The 22576-nt window shown below is 51.9% G+C and overlaps 8 protein-coding genes across 8 annotated transcripts; 5 read left to right on the top strand and 3 right to left on the bottom strand.

The window, feature by feature from the left end:
• Positions 1-555: 555 nt before the first annotated feature.
• Positions 556-2487, top strand: AFUA_3G10670 (uncharacterized protein; the record flags this gene model as incomplete). Its single annotated transcript, XM_749459.1, has 1 exon — positions 556-2487. The coding sequence occupies one exon, from the start codon at positions 556-558 to the stop codon at positions 2485-2487; it is 1932 nt and encodes a 643-aa protein (XP_754552.1).
• A 504-nt stretch (positions 2488-2991) lies between these two features.
• On the top strand, positions 2992-4964 carry AFUA_3G10680 (FAD binding domain protein; the record flags this gene model as incomplete). Its single annotated transcript, XM_749458.1, has 3 exons — positions 2992-3656; positions 3713-4203; positions 4399-4964. The coding sequence occupies 3 exons, from the start codon at positions 2992-2994 to the stop codon at positions 4962-4964; spliced, it is 1722 nt and encodes a 573-aa protein (XP_754551.1).
• A 464-nt stretch (positions 4965-5428) lies between these two features.
• pmcB (putative calcium-translocating P-type ATPase(PMCA-type)) lies at positions 5429-10726 on the top strand (the record flags this gene model as incomplete). The annotated part of the gene is made up of 6 exons (XM_749457.2): positions 5429-6112; positions 6176-6918; positions 6980-7819; positions 7872-8302; positions 8349-8491; positions 8547-10726. Exons 2-6 carry the CDS (start codon positions 6850-6852, stop codon positions 10724-10726), a joined length of 3663 nt encoding a protein of 1220 aa, XP_754550.2. The 5' UTR covers positions 5429-6112; positions 6176-6849.
• A 402-nt stretch (positions 10727-11128) lies between these two features.
• arc16 (actin-related protein 2/3 complex subunit 5 family protein) lies at positions 11129-12182 on the top strand (the record flags this gene model as incomplete). Its single annotated transcript, XM_749456.2, has 3 exons — positions 11129-11369; positions 11430-11883; positions 11960-12182. The coding sequence occupies exons 2-3, from the start codon at positions 11525-11527 to the stop codon at positions 12180-12182; spliced, it is 582 nt and encodes a 193-aa protein (XP_754549.1). The 5' UTR covers positions 11129-11369; positions 11430-11524.
• A 160-nt stretch (positions 12183-12342) lies between these two features.
• Positions 12343-13613, bottom strand: AFUA_3G10710 (uncharacterized protein; the record flags this gene model as incomplete). Its single annotated transcript, XM_749455.2, has 2 exons — positions 13213-13613; positions 12343-13176 (listed from the first exon to the last, which is right to left on the bottom strand). The coding sequence occupies exons 1-2, from the start codon at positions 13450-13452 to the stop codon at positions 12343-12345; spliced, it is 1074 nt and encodes a 357-aa protein (XP_754548.1). The 5' UTR covers positions 13453-13613.
• Positions 13614-13745: 132 nt separating this feature from the next.
• AFUA_3G10720 (putative dynactin Arp1 p62 subunit RO2) lies at positions 13746-15979 on the top strand (the record flags this gene model as incomplete). Its single annotated transcript, XM_749454.2, has 3 exons — positions 13746-13768; positions 13817-14297; positions 14362-15979. The coding sequence occupies exons 2-3, from the start codon at positions 13957-13959 to the stop codon at positions 15977-15979; spliced, it is 1959 nt and encodes a 652-aa protein (XP_754547.1). The 5' UTR covers positions 13746-13768; positions 13817-13956.
• A 598-nt stretch (positions 15980-16577) lies between these two features.
• On the bottom strand, positions 16578-17700 carry AFUA_3G10730 (40S ribosomal protein eS7; the record flags this gene model as incomplete). The annotated part of the gene is made up of 3 exons (XM_749453.2): positions 17421-17700; positions 17015-17097; positions 16578-16944 (listed from the first exon to the last, which is right to left on the bottom strand). The coding sequence occupies exons 1-3, from the start codon at positions 17574-17576 to the stop codon at positions 16578-16580; spliced, it is 606 nt and encodes a 201-aa protein (XP_754546.1). The 5' UTR covers positions 17577-17700.
• Positions 17701-17897: 197 nt separating this feature from the next.
• AFUA_3G10740 (Rab family GTPase) lies at positions 17898-22210 on the bottom strand. The gene is made up of 5 exons (XM_749452.2): positions 21274-22210; positions 20922-21180; positions 19188-20870; positions 19014-19077; positions 17898-18941 (listed from the first exon to the last, which is right to left on the bottom strand). The coding sequence occupies exons 3-5, from the start codon at positions 19269-19271 to the stop codon at positions 18301-18303; spliced, it is 789 nt and encodes a 262-aa protein (XP_754545.1). The 5' UTR covers positions 19272-20870; positions 20922-21180; positions 21274-22210; the 3' UTR covers positions 17898-18300.
• Between the last annotated feature and the right edge of the window lie 366 nt (positions 22211-22576).

Below are 22576 nucleotides of genomic sequence, written 5' to 3' on the forward strand. Positions count from 1 at the left end.
GATCCTGAAGAAACTGAGCAGATGCAAAAATTAGTAACATTTTGACGCGCGACTGCTACATGAAACACTTATGCTTGCCTTGTGCCCATGGACTCGTCTGTTTCGCGCAACTTCCTCGAGATAATCGGCAGATCATGCCTCGAGACCCTCGCTTCTAGAGATCTCTCAACACCCAGAATGGCTAGTTCACTGGCGTCAAGCTGGAGCCTCCTCCATGTTTCAGGTTATTCTATTCTGGATCTGTCTATCGTATGCTTTTTTTGGCCCTGGGTCGGATGGCTTCTCTACGAAGAGCATTTAATATCCAAACATTCTCCATCCTGATGCCTCCACAACTCATCATTTTCGCTCTTATAGAACATGACTCAGCTGTGCTAGCGTTTCAATTGGAACATCTCAACACCCTCGCTTCTGTCCTTCTTTACCACTTCGTTGGTGGACATTACTCCTTGACGGCTCGCAGGAAGCTGGCTCTTCCAGATAGCTACTCGCTGATCATTCGTTGTGAAAGAAAGAATTGTGATTGAGCTCTTCTGTGACTCAGATATCGACGCCATGTCCCTAGACCTTTCTTATTATCAACCAACGACACCGCCGCGAAGGCAATTGATGGAGCTCGGTGGAGCCACCCACAGCCGCAATGCGTCTGATTCATCCATCTACTCCAATGATTCCTCACCGTGGTCGGCCATGACCGCTGGAACCAGCCCGAGAGAAGCCTCTCCTCCCAGATACCAGCACGGCCCTGCTCTGCTGCCGAAAATCAGGTCGCAGGATGTGGTGATCGAGCCTGCACCGGCCCCTGGACCACAGCGCCATCGTCGAGTCCTGTCCAATACTCGGAACCCTCCAGGCTTCCTACCCTATCCTCCCAGGCGTCCAGACCTTCAGCGGAACGTCTTAGAAATGGCGGATTGTCTTCCTCTGGTGTCACCAGCTACAACCTCGCCCATGTATGGTTCTCACAACGGCTCCGCACTGTCGTCGCCTGTGAGCATCACGCCGTCGCATAAACGCAAAGTTTCGGACGGGCATTCTCGATCAGGTTCTGTTTCCAGCATTGACGAAGCGACTCTGAGTCGATACGGCTATCCGACCTATCGGCATCTTCCAAAGTACACCACGCAAGCGCACCCTTCGCCATCTGCTCCAGCCACCCCTGTGACACCAAACATTGTGGTCCATCGGCCGTACTCTCAGACCTCACCCAATGACGGCACTCCGTCCCCGATCCAGTGTCAGACTCAGATGCCACTTGTCCTTCCACCCTCCCCATTCGGGGGGTACGCTCGAGTTTCGAGTGCGCAGCCTTCGCCTGTTGGCCTTGCGCCTCATGCAGCGGTGATGGTGCCACAGTCGACTACCTTGCTGTCCTACCTGACTTCCCCCACGCAAGCGATCAATCTTGTCCGTAATGTCAGTGTGATTCCCACACGAGGAATGCACGACTATTTCTGGTGGGACATTAGAAACCTGCGTAGCTGGACATCGTTCACGCTTCAGACGTTTAACTCGATCAATGGCCTCACCAAACTTCTGAGAACTGCAATCTCCTCCGACTTGACTCCGCCCGTCGCGGTAGCCCCGTCTCGCCTGTCTCCGGACTCAGAGGCTGAGTTGGTTAATCTTATACGAGACATCTATGGGCCGCGTGTCAATGCCGCGCTCGCTGTATCCCAAGGACCAGAGCACCTGAAACTCTACCTGGCGCCTCACCTACGGGCTTCAAACAGCAAAAACACAGGTGGACCACACTTCCTTGCCAACTATGCATCTGATACCGAGCAGACCAGTTCGGGTATGCCGCGGGGACGGCTCGTCGGTATCGTAAAAAGCTTTGACCGCTGGAACACGGGCATGCGCAACGAAGCGCCTCACCGGCGGGTGGAGTACCTCAACGGTCTAGCCCATCTACAACGATGCATGCGAGAGCACTCCTGCCGATACGGCTTCATCATCACCGAGATTGAACTCGTTTGTGTGCGGGCCGGCTGCGACGAAGGGGACGATGTGCCGTATTTTGGATTCCTGGAGGTATCGGCGCCAATCCCGACTAACATCGCCGTGAACCCGGAAGAACGGGGCCTGCAGCCAACTTCTTTTGCCCAGGCCCAGTCACCCGAGGCTTCCCACGACTGCCGATTAGCTGCAGAAGAATGCGACCCCACATGTACTTTCGCCGACGGTCTCAACGTCCCGATGACTGCGAGCCTAGCATTGTACTTTCTGCTGATGCTGTCTAAATCGGTGCCCTTACCGTCTCAGCCCTCTGCTCACCTCAACGTGGGCGGACCTGGAGCGCTGACCCGGCAGCGGATTCTTCCAGAGGGGAAAGATAAATGGATTCCAGAACCGCAGATTGGAGAGCGACGAGACGCGAAGCGAGTTCGAGGATGGGTGTGGCCTCAAGACGCCTGGCATCGTCGCGAGGGCGGAGGGGTGCCGCGGGGGAATCGAAGCAGAAAAAATGGACCAAGTAATGTCTGATTCGACATATTGTATCTAAGCATTATTGTCATAGTAATCTAATTTCTATATGATACTTTTGAGCAGACTGAGCCCACGGGTTGGCGCACAGTAGCCCGAATCCGGTCAACACTGCCCCATCGACAACAAACCCCAAGCAAAGGTATCATTCCAACGAGATTATCAAGTTCAGTTCACGAGCCCATTGTACGACAGCTATGCTCGTAAACGAGTCTGTGTGTCCACAGTCTCGATCGATCATGCCTGGATCCGCTGAGCACTCTCGCTTATCTCCCCCAGGGTCCCCAGCAGCGCTGCCCATCATCAAACTCCAGCAAGAGCAGACAAGGACCTTGGGATCCAAGTACCTCCTGGGCGGTGCAGCAACCATTGCTATATATCATCAAGTACTGCAAATAGCAGCCAGCACCATGGCACTTCCCTTGCATTGCTTATCTTGTCACAAGCAGCATCGCCTCACCAACATTCATCTACTTATACACTAACACAAACCAACCTAACACAATGAGCAAGACGCAGCCTTCCTCCTCCTCGTTTCCGCTCCCCACCCTCCACGATGTGATTATCATCGGCGCCGGACCCTGCGGCCTCGCCGTCGCCGCGAGACTAAACGAACCAACCCCCTCCGCCATGTTCACCGACGAAGAACACCAACGGTACCACTGGATCAACAAGCATAGCGGACGGATGACACTCGTGCAGGCACACGGGAAGAAACTCAATGCCGTCAAGGCGGAGAAGTGGCAGAGCTACGACAAGCGGCAGCATCAGCGGCAGGGCCGGGGCAGAAGTCCTTCATCTACAGCCTCAGATAGCTCCGAGGGGACATGGCTCTCCTCTCCGCCGTCGTTGTCTTCGAGTCCGTCGTCGGTGGACGATAGGCAGGGAACGCAGATGCAGGCGATGGGTAGGAAGGGAGGGATCTCAATGCTGGTGCTGGATGGAACTGCTGGGGGGTGGATGGAGCGGTGGCACCGGGCGTTCAGGGCGCTTGAGATTGCGCAGCTGCGTAGTCCGATGTTCTTCCATGTGGATCCTGCGGACAGGGATGGCATGCTGGCGTATACGCAGGAGACGGGGCGGGAGAAGGATCTGTGGGAGATTCCGGGGTGTGTGGGGAAGGAGGTGAGCAAGCATAAGAAGAAGAAGAGGCTGCGGGGGAAGCCTGTGTAAGTGGTTTTCACTAGCTGCCGTCTAGGGAAAAGAGTCGCTAAGAGCGTTGCAGGGCGATTGGCGAGGTGGAGATCGATGAACGAGACCGGAAGGATTACTTCTCACCGTCGACGGGGCTGTTTGCGGACTACTGTGCCAGTATCATTGAGCGGTATGGGCTGGATGCACCTGGTCTGGTTCTCCAGAATGAGGTCGATGATATTTGTTATGGCTTTCATGAGCATATCTCGCCTGCCGAGAAGATCTTTACAGTGACAGCCAACGACGGGAGGCAGTTTTACAGTCGAGCTGCGGTGCTGGCTATCGGGCCGGGTAAAACGAAAATCTTCCCGTTTGAAATGTCTGCCGAGGAGAAGATGGGTGCTTGTCATAGCAGCGAGATCCAGACGTTTCCTAGTCCTAACGTGAAAAGCAAAATACAGCAGAGACAGGAGACGAATGTTGTCGTCGTCGGTGGAGGGTTGTCGTCTGCACAAATTGTCGACATGGCTGTTCGAAAGGGAGTGACCAAGGTGTGGTTTCTCATGCGGTCAGATCTCAAGGGTAAGTCGGATACATCTAAGTCAAAATACTCTAGAGCGCCTGCTAACGAGAGGGAGTGAAACACTTCGACATCAGTCTTCCTTGGATGGGCAAGTTCCGGAACTTTGAGAAAGCAGCATTCTGGGGCGCAGACACCGACGAAGGTCTGTCTGTCTCTTATTTTGCACCTGACGCAGTAACACTGACATCAAGTAGAACGTCTCGAGATGATCAAAATCGCCCGTAACGGCGGCAGCATAACGCCCCGCTACCAGAAAATCGTCAAGCACCACGCAGCCCGCAACCGAGTATCTATCCACACGCGCACCGTCATCCGCAGCAAGGAGTTCTGCCCCTCGTCGCAGACATGGCGTCTCACCACAGACCCTCCCATTCCGGACCTCCCCCCAATCGACTACATCTACTGCGCAACAGGCATGAAGTGCGACGTCCGGGAGCTGCCGCTCTTAAATCAAATGCACCGCGACTACCCTATTGAGACTAAGCAAGGGCTCCCGTGCATCACAGACGATCTCATGTGGCGGACTGATGTGCCTCTGTTCGTGACAGGAAGGCTGGCTTCGCTGCGTATCGGCCCTGGGGCGCCGAACCTTGAAGGAGCACGACTGGGGGCCGAGAGGATTGCGTGGGCCATGGAGGAAGTGCTAGGCAGGAAAGAGGCGGAGGACGATGAGGTGGGACGGTCCAGGGAGTGTTTTTGTGGGCTGGGGAACCGCTATGCTGAGTTGTTGAACGAGGGAGAATTCGATTGGGAGGAATAGACTAGCGGTCGTTGCAGCTCTGAGAACAGAGTGTGTTCCATCGTATCATCCAAACAGCGATCAGTGACTGATGCATTTACCCTGCTGACGGTAAAACTACGTGGACTGTGGACAGGCCTAGTGATTGTGGCTATGGAGAGATGGGACCAAGGCACTCGGTGTCTCGGTCTTTGTAGGAACAGGCTGCAAATAAGCTACACGGCGAGCAAGCACGTCAGATCCCCAATTAGCCTCTGCAGTTGCCTAAGCTGGTGTGCATGATGGATGTTTTGTATGCCTAGACTTGGTAGTAAGCGCTCTCCGATCATGGCGCTGAAGGAGTATTGAACCCCATACAAAAATTACATAATCAACATTGTCCTACCACAGCGCCTCTTTGTAATTTATGACAATACAATACAGCCGCATAATACCGTAAATGATGCTGCCTACAACCATGAGAACTTCTGCTTCGCTTCCTTTCGCGTCGTTATTCCTCCAACTGATTTTCTCCTATACTCCGTACATAGTTGCCATTACCCTTGTCAACCATCCAACAAGCTTAAAACTACATTCTGAGCCTCACCTAGTCTCAATGAGGCTCATCGCTCGTGGTGACTACCGTGGAAAGAATACGACCAGGGCCACTCGCCACAACCGCCACAACTGCGCCACAACCTTTCCCCTGGTCCCATTGTTGCAAGCTCCAGCTGTGATCGCGAAGTTTCGCCTCCACGCGGGTTCCTGACTCTCATTAATGGAGTCTCGACGGTTCAAAGAGATCCGAAAGTCCTGAGATGTGGCGCAGCACCCCAGATGTGGCTGCGTCCTCAGCAGAGCATCCTGTGGCTTGCCTGTCAAGCATTTGACGATGACGATGGAATTGACAGTCACATGGTTTCTGAGGAAACCCCGGTTGACCTTCCTCTCAGTCAACAAAGCTCTGACGGGTGACTGGGCGGAGCAGGATGCCGTTCTGGGTGCTGATTATCACATCCACATACGCATACCCAGATGCCTCTTCCGTACGCGTGGATCGAATAGAAAAGTTTATTGTGACTTGCCTATCGGCCAAGAGAGGCGCAGCACCGTCGGCTCCCGAGTCTATGCAGGCGGCAAAGCTCACTGGCTATTCCAATAATCGCGCACTGCTCAGTCTGATACACGCAGTGGGTGAAGTGCAATTCCGCCTCGGTGTGAATTTTGGTTCATACTGATATGAGCGCCTTCAGGGACCAGTCATATGCGAGGTCGCGCTCTTGTCCTTGTTCCCCTCGCGCTTGGCCTCCGTTTGGGAATTGTTTTGCAGGCGCCGTTGACGGTCTATTCTCCTGCAATTGCTGCGGAGTATGGGTGGGTTGAGGAAGCCCCTGGCGTCTATACGGGTTGACCTACTCGTCCGTTTTGTCTGGACCTTGGATGGAATGGAGCGTTCCCGGGTTTGGAGCTGATGATTTCATCTTTCTCGGAGGTAAAGACCCAGATAGTCACCCTCTTAATAAATAATGTTGTCTTGGAATGCTCCGCACCGCAGGACAAGGAGGGCTGTGCTAAAGCCAAGCTCTTGGGCAAAATGTGTACGACAGCGCCGATACCTGGTCAAGTGAGGAGACAAAAGTCCTTTGGAGCCTTTGCATTAGTTTATCTAGAATGTATTATTTGTGCTGTTTTATTCTTTTTGGCCTGCCCCAATCAGAAAATGGCGTCGAATGATTTTCTTGGTTTTTCTAGATAAATGATATGATACCTTCATCTTACCAAAGGCGGACTCAGCCACTGTCAAAGATCGATAAAATCCCATCCGAACCGCTTACCTCTGCTTCTGCCCGTTCTCTTACTATATTGACAGGTGATAATTGTCTTTTTCAAATCATTTTACTAATATAGCAAGCGTGTCGGTCTAATCATGCTGACACCAAACGGAAGCCGTGCATACGGCCTCCTAAGCCCTCAGGCTAATACTCAGGATAGAGAGGTATGTGATCTGCTTCATCAATAGGTATGACAGAGATATATTAACCATGAGTAAACGACAGAGTCTTTCTTCCCAGCCATCAGAACAGCAAGCTTTATCGCTGGACATTCCATCAACCGTAGATTCAAATCGGTTGACGGTCCAGAATGATCACCCTCGGACGCCAAATTCGATAGACGGGGACACACTACGTTCCCGATCAGAATCATTCGCTTCAAACGCAGACACCATCGCACGGTCCCGGGCAAACTCGGAGTTCACCATATCAAAAGAAGCCTACGATGATGTACCTCTATCCGAGGCGCTGACTCCGGATCCGCGCAATGAGCAGGATTTCCGGGTCGAGAACAACAAGTTCGCCTTCTCCCCGGGCCAACTCAACAAGATGCTCAATCCCAAGTCGCTCGCTGCGTTCCAGGCGCTCGGGGGACTGCGCGGGCTAGAAAAAGGCCTGCGGACCGACCTGACGTCTGGGTTATCCGAGGACGAAGCTCTCCTAGACGGTACGGTCGATTTTCAAGAAGCCACTCAGAACGACCAGAAACTCTCAAAACAAATTTCACACAACGCACCGGTGGCACCAGCACCAGCACCAGAATTGGGCGGCGGGTCAAGATTCCAGGATCGTATTCGTGTTTTCAGCCAGAATAAGCTGCCTGCGCGGAAGTCGACTGGTTTCCTGAAGCTGCTGTGGTTCGCGTACAACGACAAGATTATCATTCTGCTAACCATAGCCGCTATCGTCTCGTTGTCCCTGGGTATCTACGAAACAGTCGATGAGGGGCATGGAGTGGACTGGATCGAAGGTGTCGCCATCTGCGTGGCTATTCTGATTGTAACTGTCGTGACTGCTGTGAATGACTTGCAAAAGGAGAGACAGTTTGCCAAGTTGAATAAGAGGGTAGGTGGAATGGTCTCCGCGCTTTTATCTATTTGTTCTAACCATGTCATAGAATAGCGATCGGGAAGTCAAGGCTGTTCGCTCAGGCAAAGTAGCTATGATTTCCGTCTTCGATATCACGGTCGGTGATGTGCTCCACTTGGAACCCGGCGACTCTGTTCCTGCAGACGGTATTCTCATCTCTGGTCACGGAATAAAATGTGACGAGTCCTCCGCCACTGGGGAATCGGACGCGATGAAGAAGACCAATGGACACGAGGTTTGGCAGCGCATTGTCAACGGGACCGCCACGAAGAAACTAGACCCGTTCATGATCTCAGGCAGTAAAGTCCTTGAAGGGGTAGGAACTTACCTCGTGACCAGTGTTGGACCCTACTCGTCCTATGGCCGTATCTTGCTCTCTCTGCAAGAGTCCAACGATCCCACTCCTCTTCAGGTGAAGCTGGGAAGACTTGCCAACTGGATCGGATGGCTTGGCTCTAGGTAGGACAACCAGCTCAATATCCAGGACTCATGCTAACCTTACTAGCGCTGCGATCATTTTGTTCTTCGCCTTGTTCTTCAGATTCGTTGCGCAACTGCCGAATAATCCTGCCAGTCCCGCAGTCAAAGGCAAGGAATTTGTCGATATTCTTATCGTTGCGGTCACGGTCATCGTTGTGGCGATTCCCGGTAAGACGCTCAAGAGCCCTTCAGTATGAATCAGCGTTTGACTAATTCTCCTCAGAGGGCCTTCCCCTGGCCGTAACACTAGCTCTTGCATTTGCCACGACGCGAATGGTCAAGGAAAACAATCTCGTCCGTGTCCTTCGTGCCTGCGAGACGATGGGCAATGCCACTGTTGTCTGCTCCGACAAGACCGGTACTCTGACGCAAAACAAAATGACTGTCGTCGCTGGGACCTTTGGAGCCCAAGAGAGCTTCGGTCAGGACAGAAAGGAGGATGCTGAACCGCCAAGCGACTCCACCACCGTGGCCGAGATCTTCAAGCAATGCTCAACTGCAGTACGCGATTTGATCATCAAGAGCATTGCGTTGAATTCGACCGCGTTCGAGGAAGAGAAGGAAGGGTCCAGAGAGTTTGTCGGAAGCAAAACCGAGGTGGCAATGCTGCAAATGGCGAGAGACTATCTCGGTATGGATGTAACTACCGAACGGGGCTCTGCGGAAATTGTCCAGCTGATCCCCTTCGACTCCGCCCGCAAGTGTATGGGTGTGGTTAACCGTGAGCCCACGGCAGGCTATCGTCTCTTGGTCAAAGGGGCAGCCGAGATCATGGTTGGCGCATGCTCCTCGAAGGTCTCCGATCTTAGTGCATCTTCGGATGGTGTTATGGTCGACTTGTTCACCGAAACAGACCGCCAGAAGATGCTTGATACAATTGAGTCTTATGCTATGAAGTCCCTGCGCACCATCGGTCTCGTGTACCGGGACTTCCCGAGCTGGCCTCCAAAGGATGCACACCGCGTGGAAGACGACCCATCTGCTGCCAAGTTCGAAGATGTCTTCCGTGATATGACTTGGCTTGGTGTTGTGGGTATCCAGGATCCACTGAGACCCGAGGTGCCAGTTGCAATTCAAAAGTGCCGTATTGCTGGTGTGCAGGTGAAGATGGTCACTGGTGACAATCTCGCAACGGCCACCGCTATCGCCCAATCCTGCGGAATCAAGACAGAGGATGGCATTGTCATGGAGGGGCCCAAGTTCCGTCAGCTGTCAGACCAGGAGATGGACGAGGTAATTCCCCGCCTGCAAGTCCTCGCCCGTTCCTCGCCCGAAGACAAACGGATCTTGGTGGCACGGCTCAAGAAGTTGGGCGAAACCGTCGCTGTCACCGGCGACGGCACCAACGACGGACCCGCCTTGAAGACGGCTGATGTCGGTTTTTCAATGGGCATTGCAGGCACGGAGGTTGCCAAGGAGGCCAGCTCTATTATCCTCCTCGATGACAACTTCAAGTCTATTGTTACGGCAATCGCCTGGGGCAGAGCTGTCAACGATGCTGTGTCAAAGTTTCTCCAATTCCAGATCACAGTCAACATTACTGCTGTCATCTTGACCTTTGTCTCGTCGCTCTACAGAAGTGACAATACGAGTGTCCTGAGTGCGGTTCAGCTGCTCTGGGTTAATCTGATCATGGACACGTTTGCTGCCCTCGCACTTGCAACTGACCCCCCGACAGAACAGATTCTCCACCGCAAGCCCGTCCCCAAGAGTGCATCGCTTTTCACTGTGACTATGTGGAAGATGATTATTGGACAGGCCATTTACCAGCTTGCCGTCACCTTTATGCTCTACTTCGCTGGCGACAAGCTTCTCGGGAGCCGTCTCGGCACCGACAAACGTCAGTTGAAGCTCGACACTATCGTTTTCAACACCTTCGTTTGGATGCAAATTTTCAATGAGTTTAACAACCGGAGACTTGACAACAAGTTGAACATCTTCGAAGGCATGTTCCGGAACTACTGGTTCCTCGGTATCAACTGCATCATGGTCGGGGGTCAAGTAATGATCATCTACGTCGGAGGTGCAGCCTTTAATGTGACTCGCCTGGACGCTGTTCAATGGGGTATCTGCATTGTCTGTGCCATTGCCTGTCTGCCATGGGCAGTGATCTTACGATTGACACCCGACCGGCCTGTGGAGATTATCATCAACTTCGTCGTCCTAGTTGTGGGCACTACATTGCGGCCGATTGGCAAGGCCTTCAGCGCCATTTCGAGAATAGTCTCGTCTATGATGTGGCCTGTCAAGCGCGTCAGCCGTCGTGTCCTGCGTCGGAATGCGGAAGACGACTCCACGACAGAGAAGGAGGAAGTGCCCATGACAGATGTAGAGAAGCAGCATACGCCCAAGGCACCTGCGACACCGGTAGTTGTGCCTCCCATTACAATTACGAGCTCTTAATGATTCTATACGACCCGCTCGGGCTTGTTTCCCAGTCACTTCTGGCTGTGGGCGGCTCTACTTGAACATTACATGACTGACGGTATTCCCTAGATATATACATACGCATGTACTTTGTAAAGCCGGGTTGGCATACTCGTTTTGTGTTCTCATTCTCTTCGTTTGTCTGCATTGTTTGCTGAAAGCATGACTGGCGTTGTTGGCTACCTGTCTAGTTTGAGCGTTATCTGACTTTGTGAATAAAATTGTACAATAGTTCATTTGCAGATGGGTATCATCTGGTTGCACCTTGAAAGAATTGATAATACCTTTACTCCCTCCATCTTGCAAGTTGGTAATTATGTGTTGAAGAGTCCCAGACAACGCCAAGGGTAGAGGTTCTGCCTAAGGCTTCAAGGTCCGCCCTCCGCACCGCCGCATTGTGCCCATCCACAGCAGGAGTCGAAGTCAATGTGTCTCTTAGCTGTCCTGTCTCGCACAATTCTTCCTCCCTGGGTCTACTGTCATATAAACAACTCTCTAACAGCTGTCTCTAATACCGGTCTGATTGGCACATTAAGATAGCCCACTTCCGCCCTTCACATTACCGCACGTCATCTGGAGCTTCCCCCGCTTCAGTCCACCGACATTGAACCTAGACAAGGTATGTGCTCTTCTAGAATTTCTCGCTAACAGGCTAATACATTACTAAATCTGCAAACAGTTCTCATTTCCCTGAATTACTGTTGTGCTGTATTCTCGAATCTCCGTTGTCGTCATCCACCCATACCCCTATCCAGAATCACAACAAAAGCAACCATGGCCCAGCTAAACTACCGCACAATCAACATCGACGTGTTGGACCCCGAGTCCTCGGTCAATTTCCCCATGGAGACCCTCCTCCCCGCCACGCTCCCACCCCCGCAGACCTCCTCCGACGCCGCCAACGTCGCCAGCCAAGTCCGCCAGCTGCTCCGCGGCGGCGACCCCGAGGGCGCCCTGCGGTACGTTCTCGACACGGCCCCGCTGGGGGGCGACGATCGCGCCAAGGAGGTGCACATGGCTACCGTTGTGGATGTGCTGCAGGGGATCCGCCAGGGGGAGATGACCCGCGTGCTGGAGGGGGTGTGTAGCGGGGAGGGCGGATCGGAGAGGGCGGACTGTTTGATGAAGTATCTGTAGGTTGCCCCGTTGCCTTGCCTTGCGGGCAATGAATACTGTCGAAGGGAGCGATTCGATACTGACTGCGACAAGGTACAAGGGGATGGCTGCTCCGGCTCCTGGTGGCGGGGCGCAGTCGCCTCGCAAGTCGGTGTCTCCGCAGAACACGGGGTTCTCGCAGATTCAGGCCCGGAATCTGGGTGAGGGCGGGAGCGCGCAGCAGATGAGTGTGTTGCTGAGCTGGCACGAGAAGTTGGTTGAGCTTACGGGGACTGGGTCGATTGTCCGGGTTATGACGGATCGGAGGACGGTTTAAAAGGCTAGGAATGTACCGAAGGGGTTTCTTTGCTACTCTTCTTAGAAGTTGAGTTTGGTTTTCCTGCGTTGCGGATGGGTGATATCCTTGTTAGACCACGCAGCTTCTGTTATACATATATTTTATTCATTCGAGACCGTTCACGCATGCACCTTATGATTTATGGTCTATCGAAGGAACCGCCCCCAAGGATATCCTTCAGATTGACCTGCCCGCTGCCTCTCTGCAACGGTTGCGCCTGGCCTTCCCCTTCCTTCCATCCGATCATGTATATCAGCCGGAACGTAGCGGGGATACCCCTCGACCCCTCCTCCTTATGCAGCTCCCGGTAGATCGCCTCGTTGGCCAAGAGCACATCGCGCGAGATAGGCCCCAGCTCCCGATGCAGAATGGCATTATTCTCGCCCATCGCCTGGAGATCCTGCATCAGCGCAAACGTATCCGGGAACTCGACCACGATATCCTCGACGTCCACTGTCAACATCTTGAACCCGGCCTTGTTCAGCAGCCCGCCGACATCCCGGACGTCCGCCAGAGGGGATACATGTGGGCTGACACCACCTCGCCGCTCGAGGTCCGCCAGCTGCAGCGACGTGCGGAGCTCAAATAGTGTGTCACCGCCGAACATGGCGGCGATGAAGGGGCAGTCCGGCTTGAGGATACTGTTCACCTGGGCCAGGAGAGAGGGAAGGTCGTTGATCCAGTGGATGGAAAGGGAGGACAGGACGGCGTCGAAGGTGTTGGGTTCGAAGGGCAGGGTCTCGAGGTCCGGAACGACCTGCCGCTCGAGATCTATGCTCTTGTTGAAGGGCTCGTCTGCGTCTCGGTAGAGAAGGGCGTGGGACGTGTCGATGCAGGTGAGTTTGGAGATCTTGTTGGCTAGAGGCGGCGATGTCTCAGTACTGGGGTCCGGGTTTGGTGTTGTCAGGGCGCGGGCGATGTTGCAGCTGTTGGCGCCTAGGTCAAGGACATGGGGAAAATTTCGTTTAATGTCCTGCAGAGCAGAAGGTTAGCCATATCCTCCAAGGACTAGAGCAGAAGAGCTTGCCAGTAGCCGTTCACACAATCGTGTAGCGACCTCGTCCTTGAGGTAGTCTGTTTTCCTGCTCTCCTCCACATTCCGAGCTGCGCGATCTCTCTGAATATGCTTGACTTTTCGGTTGAACACATCAATGACTGGATTGCCAGGAGTTTGGTTGGCATAGCTCCTCGTTACAGTGAACGAGGGCTGTGATCGGGCCGCTCGACGAATTATATGGCGGAGTGACATGGTGATCGCGAGTGAATGAATTGGTTGTCAGATATTAAATCTATGGCATTCCAAAACCTAATATGTCTTCAGTTCGAGACGCAATTGAGGGGGCTGTAATGTTGATGCGATCGAACAGTCGTTAAGCTGTCGGCGGGTGACGTCGACCTTATTTTTGTTGCTTAGAGGAACTCCGCAATTTCGCGATACAACAAAAACATCTCCATCCCGCACGCCTGGTGTCTTCCCTGAATCGAACAACACAGATGGTGGAGATTACCTCGCTGACATGGCTTATTGACAAATCTATACGCATCTGAAGTGATGCTCTTTAATTGTGAGATTGTCCCGCTGTGGAATACATATCGCCTACCAACGGTGACAGCTAATCATCATCAGAGTAGGCTTCATATCGTACCAAGGCGATCCTGGTATGGTTCAATTACTCCTTATAAGACACTATTCCGCTCGCGGTCAATCTAGTACTATTATCGATTACTCCAAGAAAGAAACCCCACCTTGATCATGTCGCGTCCTTTTCCCTATACCTATATTTCCTGTCCATGTGCGGATACCCCTGTTCCTGATCGTTCCAGAAAACGAAGATCGCGAGAGTCCCCCGCCAAAAAGCCAGAACAGGGAGACCGTTCAACAGCTGCGGATACCGAAGAGGAGGAGGAGCAGACATTCGACCCTCGAGCTCCGCGTTCCAACTTCTCTCTGTACCCCCCGGAACAGCTGCTGTACTGTGAGGACTGCCATCAGATAAAGTGTCCGCGATGCATCACAGAGGAGATTGTGTGCTGGTATTGTCCGAATTGTCTGTTCGAGACGCCGAGCAGCATGGTCCGAAGTGAGGGTAATAGGTGGGTACCATTAGGTTCTGTTTCGCAAGTAGTTCCCCGCTGAAGAGCTGTGTGCTTCGGTTAGATGTGCCAGAAACTGCTTCAATTGCCCCATATGCACTGCGCCTCTTGCAGTGAACACGCTCGAGAATGTTGCGGGAAGTGAAGGCCAACAAGGACCATGGGTGCTTTCGTGCGCGTATTGCATGTGGTCATCTCTGGACATTGGAATCAAATTTGACAAGCCCACCAACATCTGTACACAGCTTTCCAAGATGACCAATACCACAACGGCGCGGGGTAGACAGATGTCCAAGTCCGTGTGTGAGCTCAAGTCTCCCCTGTCCACATACTCCACCATCGACGATCAATTTCCGGCCCCAGGGGAAAGCAGAGATGGTCAATCTACGCCGTCCGGCGACCAGTCTGCGGCTCCTTTGACTTCGGATGGGAGATTCTCCGCGCTCAAGGCGTTCTACAAAGACCAGATAGCTGCGACGTCCACATCGCCCACAGACCCTCTGGGCACTGACTTTGGACCTGGCTTTGCCTCACCTGGTGCTCTAAACCGTATAATGTCTCTCTATGCGGCCTCATCGCGGCTCAGCAGTCTCTACGGTAGCGCCAATAAGAAACCTAAATCAAAGCCGCCGGTCATGAGAGAAGCTCTAACCGCCAGCGAGGGTCTGAAGGTCGCGACTCCCGGCGCCGAAGACGCCATCATCCAGCGGATTTCCTCGGAAGTATGTGGCTGGGACGGCCTCGCGTCCATCGAGCAGCGCATGTTTCAGTCCCCTGATGTTCGGTTCGTGGAAGACCTTCTCCCCTTACCAGTATTACTCCGAACCAAGCGCTCGAAACGCTGCAAGTCGTGCAAGCACATCCTCGTCAAGCCTGAGCTCAAACCTCAGTCCACCCGGTTTCGCATCCGTCTCATTGCCCTCAGCTACATACCCTTACCAACTCTACGACCTCTAGCCCTGGGACCACCCACGGGCCTCCCCGCAATAACACCTTCAGCATCCAGTTCAGCTCCTAACCTGGACGCCCTTCCCCCGCTGAAACCCTTCCAGCTGCTTCTGACACTCAAGAACCACATGTTCGACCCTGTCCGGGTAACCCTCGCCACACCCTCAGTAACACCAGGCCGCGTAGCCACAAAAGTCACAATCCTCTGCCCGCAGTTCGACATCGGAGCCAACAGCGACGTCTGGGATGAAGCCCTGCAGGGCACAACAACTGGAGGAGACAATCGCTCCTCCCGCTCCGGCGGGATGAACCTCGGGTACGAAAAAGTCGCAGAAGCGGGCAAAGTCTGGGACAAGGGGCGGAACTGGACAACTGTTGTCCTAGAAGTTGTCCCTGGGACATTACCAGGCGGCAGTCTAGGGACCCGCAGACGGCAATCTCTCGGTGATGATGAGGGCGGAGACGGGGCTAGCAGCCCCAGTACCGACGATAATGACGAAACCAACAACAACAATGCCAGCCTCGACTGGAGCGGACAGGCCCAGGATCCCAAGAACCAGCTCCAGCCCGACGAAGACGTCCTGGAGATCCCGGTCTTTGTCCGTATGGAATGGGACTCGGAGAATCAGATGGAGCAGGCTGCTGGGAAGGGGCAGAACTCCGATACGGTCAAGCGAGAATTGGCGTATTGGATGGTGTTGGGGGTTGGCCGGATCACGGCTGAACTTGCATAGTTGGCGACGCTGTCCTTTACATGGATACATCTATATACTCCGTAGATAGTTTACATACCCATTGTGTTGATCGTTTGAGTACATATGGAGGGCCTACAGCTGCTCGGGTGATCATAACAAAAGACTCTGCTTCCTGTACCACATACTATGCAAGGCAACTCATCAGCGCAATGCTGAATACTAAGTTTCGGCAGCATGAAGGCGGTCCAGGTTTCAAGGCCTTGCCATGGGTTTCTTTATAGAAGGAAGCGGAGTGTGCCATGAGAAGGATGGAAGAAATCAAGAGTCTTTTTAACCGCGCCGGATAGAAAAGCCTGGAACCAGTAGATCATGATTTTTTTTATTATCACATCGCATCCTTTCATTCAGGAACCTTTATCCTTGTACCCGAGAACCAGATCAAGCTACCCCATCGCAGAAGGGCCATGATGAGAATGCATATTTTGTGCGTGGGAAATAAAAAGTCAACCTTTTCTCATTCCTGTCTCTCTCTTTCTCGCGAGAACCCGCCCCCCGACACGAAATCCCACCAGGACCCCTCCGTGTGCACTTCGCTTTATTTACCTAAACCACATGATTCTGACAAGGATAAATAAATCTAGTACTCGGCGGCACCGCTCTGGGGGAACTCGAAGACAACAGAGCGGCCGGTTAGTCGGCGGTAAACCTCGCCGTAGGCATCGAGTCTGTGGTCAACACCACCACGCTCCTTCTCGTCCAGGATGACCTTGAGAGTCTTGCTGCCGTCCTCCTTGGTGCGGATACGCTTGCCGACGATCTCGACGGGGTAAACGAGGTCGTTGAGGATGGCGTCGTGGACAGCGGTCAGGGTGCGAGAGCGAGGACGCTTCTGCTTCTGGTTGGTGCGGGAGTTGACAGAGCGCTTAGGGCGGGGCAGGATGCGGCGCTGAGCAACAAAGAGGACGTGGCGGTCGGAGAACTTCTTCTCGAGCTCACGGGTCAGGCTACACAAACAGTCTTGTCAGTTCTGCAGTTCACCTGCTGTGATACTGGTTTCTGCTTGGCATTTCGTACCGCTGCTGGATCTTGTGGAAGCCCTGGAGGAGAGGGACGGGGACGAAGATGATAACGGCCTTCTTGCCGTGGCCGACCTCAACCTGTAGTACCGTGTTAGATGACCTGAAAAAAATATATGTATGCACAAAACCTGTAGAGTCCAGTGTCCATCACACCCCTATCACCCTTCAATATAGTCTTTCCTATTTCCCAGACTGCAAAAAAAAGGGTGTAAAATCTGCCATTGGAACAAGCAGGTGCACACAGAGCAATCTCCGCACACAATCCCATCAAGCATATTGATATACCACACCCGTCCAATATTGATTGTTTTTCCAATTCCTCGCTCCGAAAAGAACAATTGCGGTGTAATTGACACTGGACTCATGCGGACTGGAAGACAAAGTAATCAGGCGAGTCTTACCTCACGGGCAGAGACAAACTGCAGGGGCCGAAGGGTGGCCTTCAGGTCCTGTGTATTGCTCTCCAAGTCGTAGAGAGCGCCGGCGATCGCAGTCTCCAGCTCGGAGGGGTTCTGCCTCGATGGCGAGTTGTGGGCGATCTTGTTGATAGCAGCCATGATTGCAGACGAGCGACGGGTAGCTTGCTGTGCTGCTGGTGCTGCTTTCCTTGTCGCGAGGGGAGTTGGTCGTCGAAGGGGAAAATAATCGAGGTTCAGGACGGAGTTCCTACCCTACAATTTGCGCTCGGTCGTGCTGGTGTGGGATCGGAGTCTCGGCGCCTCGCTTAGCGGTATTGCGCTTTGCCGTTGTGGGGTTAGCCTCTGCCCTCTTAGGGGAACGCTCATCCCGTGACTTTCTTCGCCCTTTACACCTGAGGCAGTAACATCTAAGGCAGATTGTATTTACCAAGTCATCGACAGACTATGGAGGACTTCTTGTTAGTCTTGTACATAGAGTTGGCATAGTAGGTTTCTCTTAAGACATTCAATTTTACACCTCGACAAAGTGGACTATCATATTACCCACATTCGACTAGAAAATACAATGTTCAAGAATCAGGTTCACACTGGCTCAAACACACTGGGGATCAATAGCAAGTCACAATCGCAAGACATTCGGGAGATGAACAGGAGTACAAAAGAAATAAAAACTCCCAGGCAGTCACAGAGTAACTCGGGAATTAAAGAACACGCCTTGAACTATTAGGACAGGTTGCATGCAGTTGAATCAGGCCGATCCTGCTTCAGGACCACACTAATCTCTGAACTGAAAGCTATGGCGCTTACAGCATGATATGCATATTCGGAAAAAAGAAGGATATTCTGACAGAGAAGAATCAATTTAACAGGCGCAACCTTCCTTGGCTGTAGCAGCGGCTCGATCTCCAAGGTTGACTCTCGTATCGTCTGCGGGACGTCCAGCACTGAGGGCAGTTTGACCAGTTCCAGCACCGGCACCTCGTCCACTCTTCAAGCTGCTTTCAGGAATAGCATTGGCAATCGCAGTAAAAACCTCTGCGACATTCGTGCCGGTCTTGGCACTAGTTTCGAAGAACAAAAGGCTCTCTTCCTCCGCATACTCACTAGCTTCCCGTGTCGAGACCTTCCGGGCATCTCCTGGGGTAGCTTCCTGCTCCTCATGGTTGTCGCCGGTAGCATCCTCGCCTTCAACGCCAGATGATTCGCGCTCGTCATTGGCTTGTGGTTGCTCAGCTGCTTCCCCGTCATCGCTCGTGAGATCCAGCTTATTGCCAACAAGTGCAATCACGATTCCAGGGCTGGCTTGACGTTGAAGCTCGGCAACCCAGTGTTTCGCCTTGGTGAGAGAGGATGGTTTTGTGACATCGTAGACTACCAGCGCCGCCTGGGCGTTACGGTAGTACATCGGAGCGAGCGAAGCGAAGCGTTCCTGGCCGGCTGTGTCCCAGATTTCGAACTTGATGGTGCGGGTAGGCAGCGAGCATTTCTGCGTCAGGAAGGCGGCTTAATTTCAAAGAACAGCTCATCAGCATCTGGCAAAAGATTTCGGTGGCTATAATTCAGCGGTTAACTTACCTCCAATCGTGGGCTCTTTATTCTCCTGAAAATCGTTGTTGACAAATCGCAAGACGAGTGATGACTATAAAACAGGGGCAATTCAGTGAATTGTCAGACCCTTCTGGTTACCTGTGTATGACGGAAACGAATGGAAACCGGGTAGGAAGGAAAGTCTATGCCGGGACGCCGTACCTTTCCAACAGCGGCCTCTCCCAACAGCACGAGCTTGACGCTGCTACTCGGCTTGGGAGCGTTGGCGCTCGTTGAGTCAGACATGGCCGGCGAGCCCAACTTTATGTGATCAGGTCTTCTTGCAGGTACTTCACACACGGACACCGGCTCTCAAACGCTGAGCGAAGAGTGTCAGCTCGCGTTAGGCGGTCTGGTCGGCAGCGCGGAGGACCAGGGTAGTAACTCAAGGCTGCCTACAGTACGCAGGCCGTATTGCAGGAAATCCGATCCTGACAAAGCTGTTTGATAAGGATAAAGAAGTCGTAGAACAAGCGGTGACAGCTTTCAAAGTTGTCACAAACCAGTAGATAGAGTGATGGGTGATTACTACCTAGGTGGGCAGGCATGTATCCAGTGAGGCGTAGTCGTCAGCGATGACCTATGGAGATGAGGCTACCGAAGCTGGTTTAGCGTCGGTTTCCACTGGCATCAGTAGTCACGGGATGTTTCCGCCTCAGGTTGGTTGATTCACAAATCAACCAGATAATTAGATCAGTCGTAGTGGAAATGTAGGCACATATCCAGGGAAGTCATTGCGACTAATTGGTATAGCTCTCTGTTTCCTGAAGACTTAGAGACGTACAGCTCATCTACCTAGTGGGGGTAAATGCAGTCAGAATAGACATGCACTGAACAATGGGAGACAGCGGAGTCCAATATAATTGGCTGCAAGCTACCCGTCATGGTCGATCCAGCCTGCCCAAGCCAAGGTACCTTCAAAGGTATTCAGGTGTCCATCTATGTACTATATTAGTATAAACCACAATCTTCCCGTACCGACAGGCCAAAAGAATGAACATGTCATTGCCTGCAGACAGGTCTATGGCTAGTCGGATAAGTAATTGTGGCATGGCGCTCAGTCATCTTCAGTCATCTCCAATGCCAACGTTGCACCGCATGATTCGCCCGGCACCAGATACATCCATGATGTAGCTGCCCAAGGGATGAAGCACATGCACAACGAACACCTTGACTTCCGACCAGGGTCCCATGATCCACTAACAGGCTGAGATGATGCATGGCAACTGTCAATCGGGCGAATTGGCCTGCATGCTCCCGTTAATATGCCTTACTCAGGAACAAATGAATCAACTTTCAAGGTATGCTGGCTCGGCCAAGGTTAACTATCAAATTTCAATAAAGGAACATGAGAAATATCCTGATTGCAGAGGCACAAGGCACACTTGCGTCTATTCTCAACGTACTGTCAATATAGTACATAGGCAAATAGAATTCAGAAAGCCCCACAATGCTAATATCGATGTCGAACAAAGGAAAGAAATTTCTGAGAAAAAAAAAAAGAAAAACAAATTTGGCCGCGAGGCCCTCAGCTCTATGGTATCAACCCATGTATCCCATGTAATATCCCTTCCCTGTCTATGCCGAACGCCTGAAACAAACAAAAACATCCTCAAAACAAAAAAGCACTTTTGGTGGTACAGATCATCCGTCCGAGATGGTTCATGTCGGCGAGATTAAAAAGTGTAGGTGACCGAATAGGAGGCCGAAGAATCAAAAGATCAGATCAGCGGTTGCTAATGTCGAGAACGCGAACGCTGGAGTCGAGCAAAGTCGAAGGGTATTAAAGCAAGGTAGCAAGAAGTAAAATAAAGTGATATCGAAGATGCAATAGTGTTACAAAGACTAGATATCTGTCAGCGAGGTGTTCGAATAGAGCCCATCAGGAAAACTTACAGAAGAGCCAACAATGTAGCAGGCAGACGCACGAATTCCAATCACTATGAGCGCCAGCGAAGGAGATTATGATGCAACCACAGACGAATACTTTGTCCTTTTGGAGGAGTCATAGTATCATGTGGTGTGAGATTCTCAGAAGCGTTTTATCGAGTGGACGGCGGTGGTGGAGGAGCACCAGGCTTCTTTACTCCTGTAGTATCATAGGCGCCTCGTCCCATGTTGAAAGCTGACAGATCCCGGAGTATCATCTCGGATTCTACACAGAGAGCCATTGTTAGATATTGATAATTTCCACTGAGAGGCAGACGGATGGAGGAAAATTGGTGCGAATGCAGAGAAGGGGACTCACTGAGCAATTAAATAAATAAAAGAAAGATTCCTTTGGGGGGGCTTAAATATATTTTTCAAATAATCAAAAAAATTATCGTGTGTATATGGCAAATGTCGTGATCAATGTCCTCGAACGAGAAGAGGCGGTGATGATGCAGGCGATAGATGGTGCGGCTGCAGACGAGATTGGAAGCGCAACCTCTTGTTATTAAGGATATCCACAGCGCTGAAGCTGGGAAAGAGGGTATTGTAACTTGTTGATGCACAAGCACCAGTAGCGGCAAAAAGACGACCTGTAGGGCAGGAATGTGACGCTGAAATGATCCGAGAAAATGGACTGTAGGAATGGAGGCCAGGTGGAGCCGGAAAATCAAATCGACAGGTCCAGTGTTTATCCAATGTTAAAAGGACCTTTGCTTGTTTTTCTTCTTTGTATTTGGCTTTCCCCCTTTCTGAAGCCCGAATTGTTGCAACTGTCGTGAAATGCAAGTCTCGATCCAAGCGCAATCTGCCCGACGAAATGGGATAGACTAATGCAACAGACGGCAGGGAGGTCGATCTCTCGAACAAAGGAGTATAATAGTGGCGCGGAAGCAGCTCTGTATGTTCCGCTGAACAAAAAAAAGAAAATGCGATTGGACGTATCGCAAGGGAGGGAGGAAGGCGCTTTGGTAACGTCACTGAAAGGGGAGGATGATATGATTGCGAGTGGTGGAAAGCACCAAAGGGAATGAGAGGGAGCACGGAACGTATGAGAATAAGGTGACAGAAGGGGAGGAGAAGGAGAAAGAGGGCAGGGCGAGAGTGGTTGAGGAATGAATGAAGAATTCACTAGCAAGCTTGAAGGGGGTCCATCATAGAGATATATAGGTGTTGTAAATTAGGTATGGGTGATGGAACGATGGACAATATTCCTCCTAGATTTTTTATTATCTTCTTTTTTTATTCAATTAGTTTTCCCCCAAAGATCTGAGAAGGCTAAAACATGATCTCAAATTAAGAATTTCATAAAAGGAAAGAGAAAAATCAAAGAGAAAATCATACTAATGATGAAAATAAAAAATAAAAAATTGAAAATTAAAAATGAAGAGAGAATTAACAATACCAGAAACAAATAAAAATAAAATAATACGACGAGAAAAAGAAAACAATATCGGATCCAGGAGAAACTGGCCAAAAGTCAGATCATTAGGGGGAGCTTCTGTTCTTAGCGGCTCTCCCGTTCCCTTGTCCCGGGGGAGAGGTACGCGACGCAGTGGATGCGTACCCCCCTTTCTTAGGGGTTTTACCTACTTACAGATACAGTACAGAGGATGGAGTAC

This window comes from Aspergillus fumigatus, chromosome 3 (assembly GCF_000002655.1).
Source record: "Aspergillus fumigatus Af293 chromosome 3, whole genome shotgun sequence".
NCBI classification, from domain to species: domain Eukaryota; kingdom Fungi; phylum Ascomycota; class Eurotiomycetes; order Eurotiales; family Aspergillaceae; genus Aspergillus; species Aspergillus fumigatus.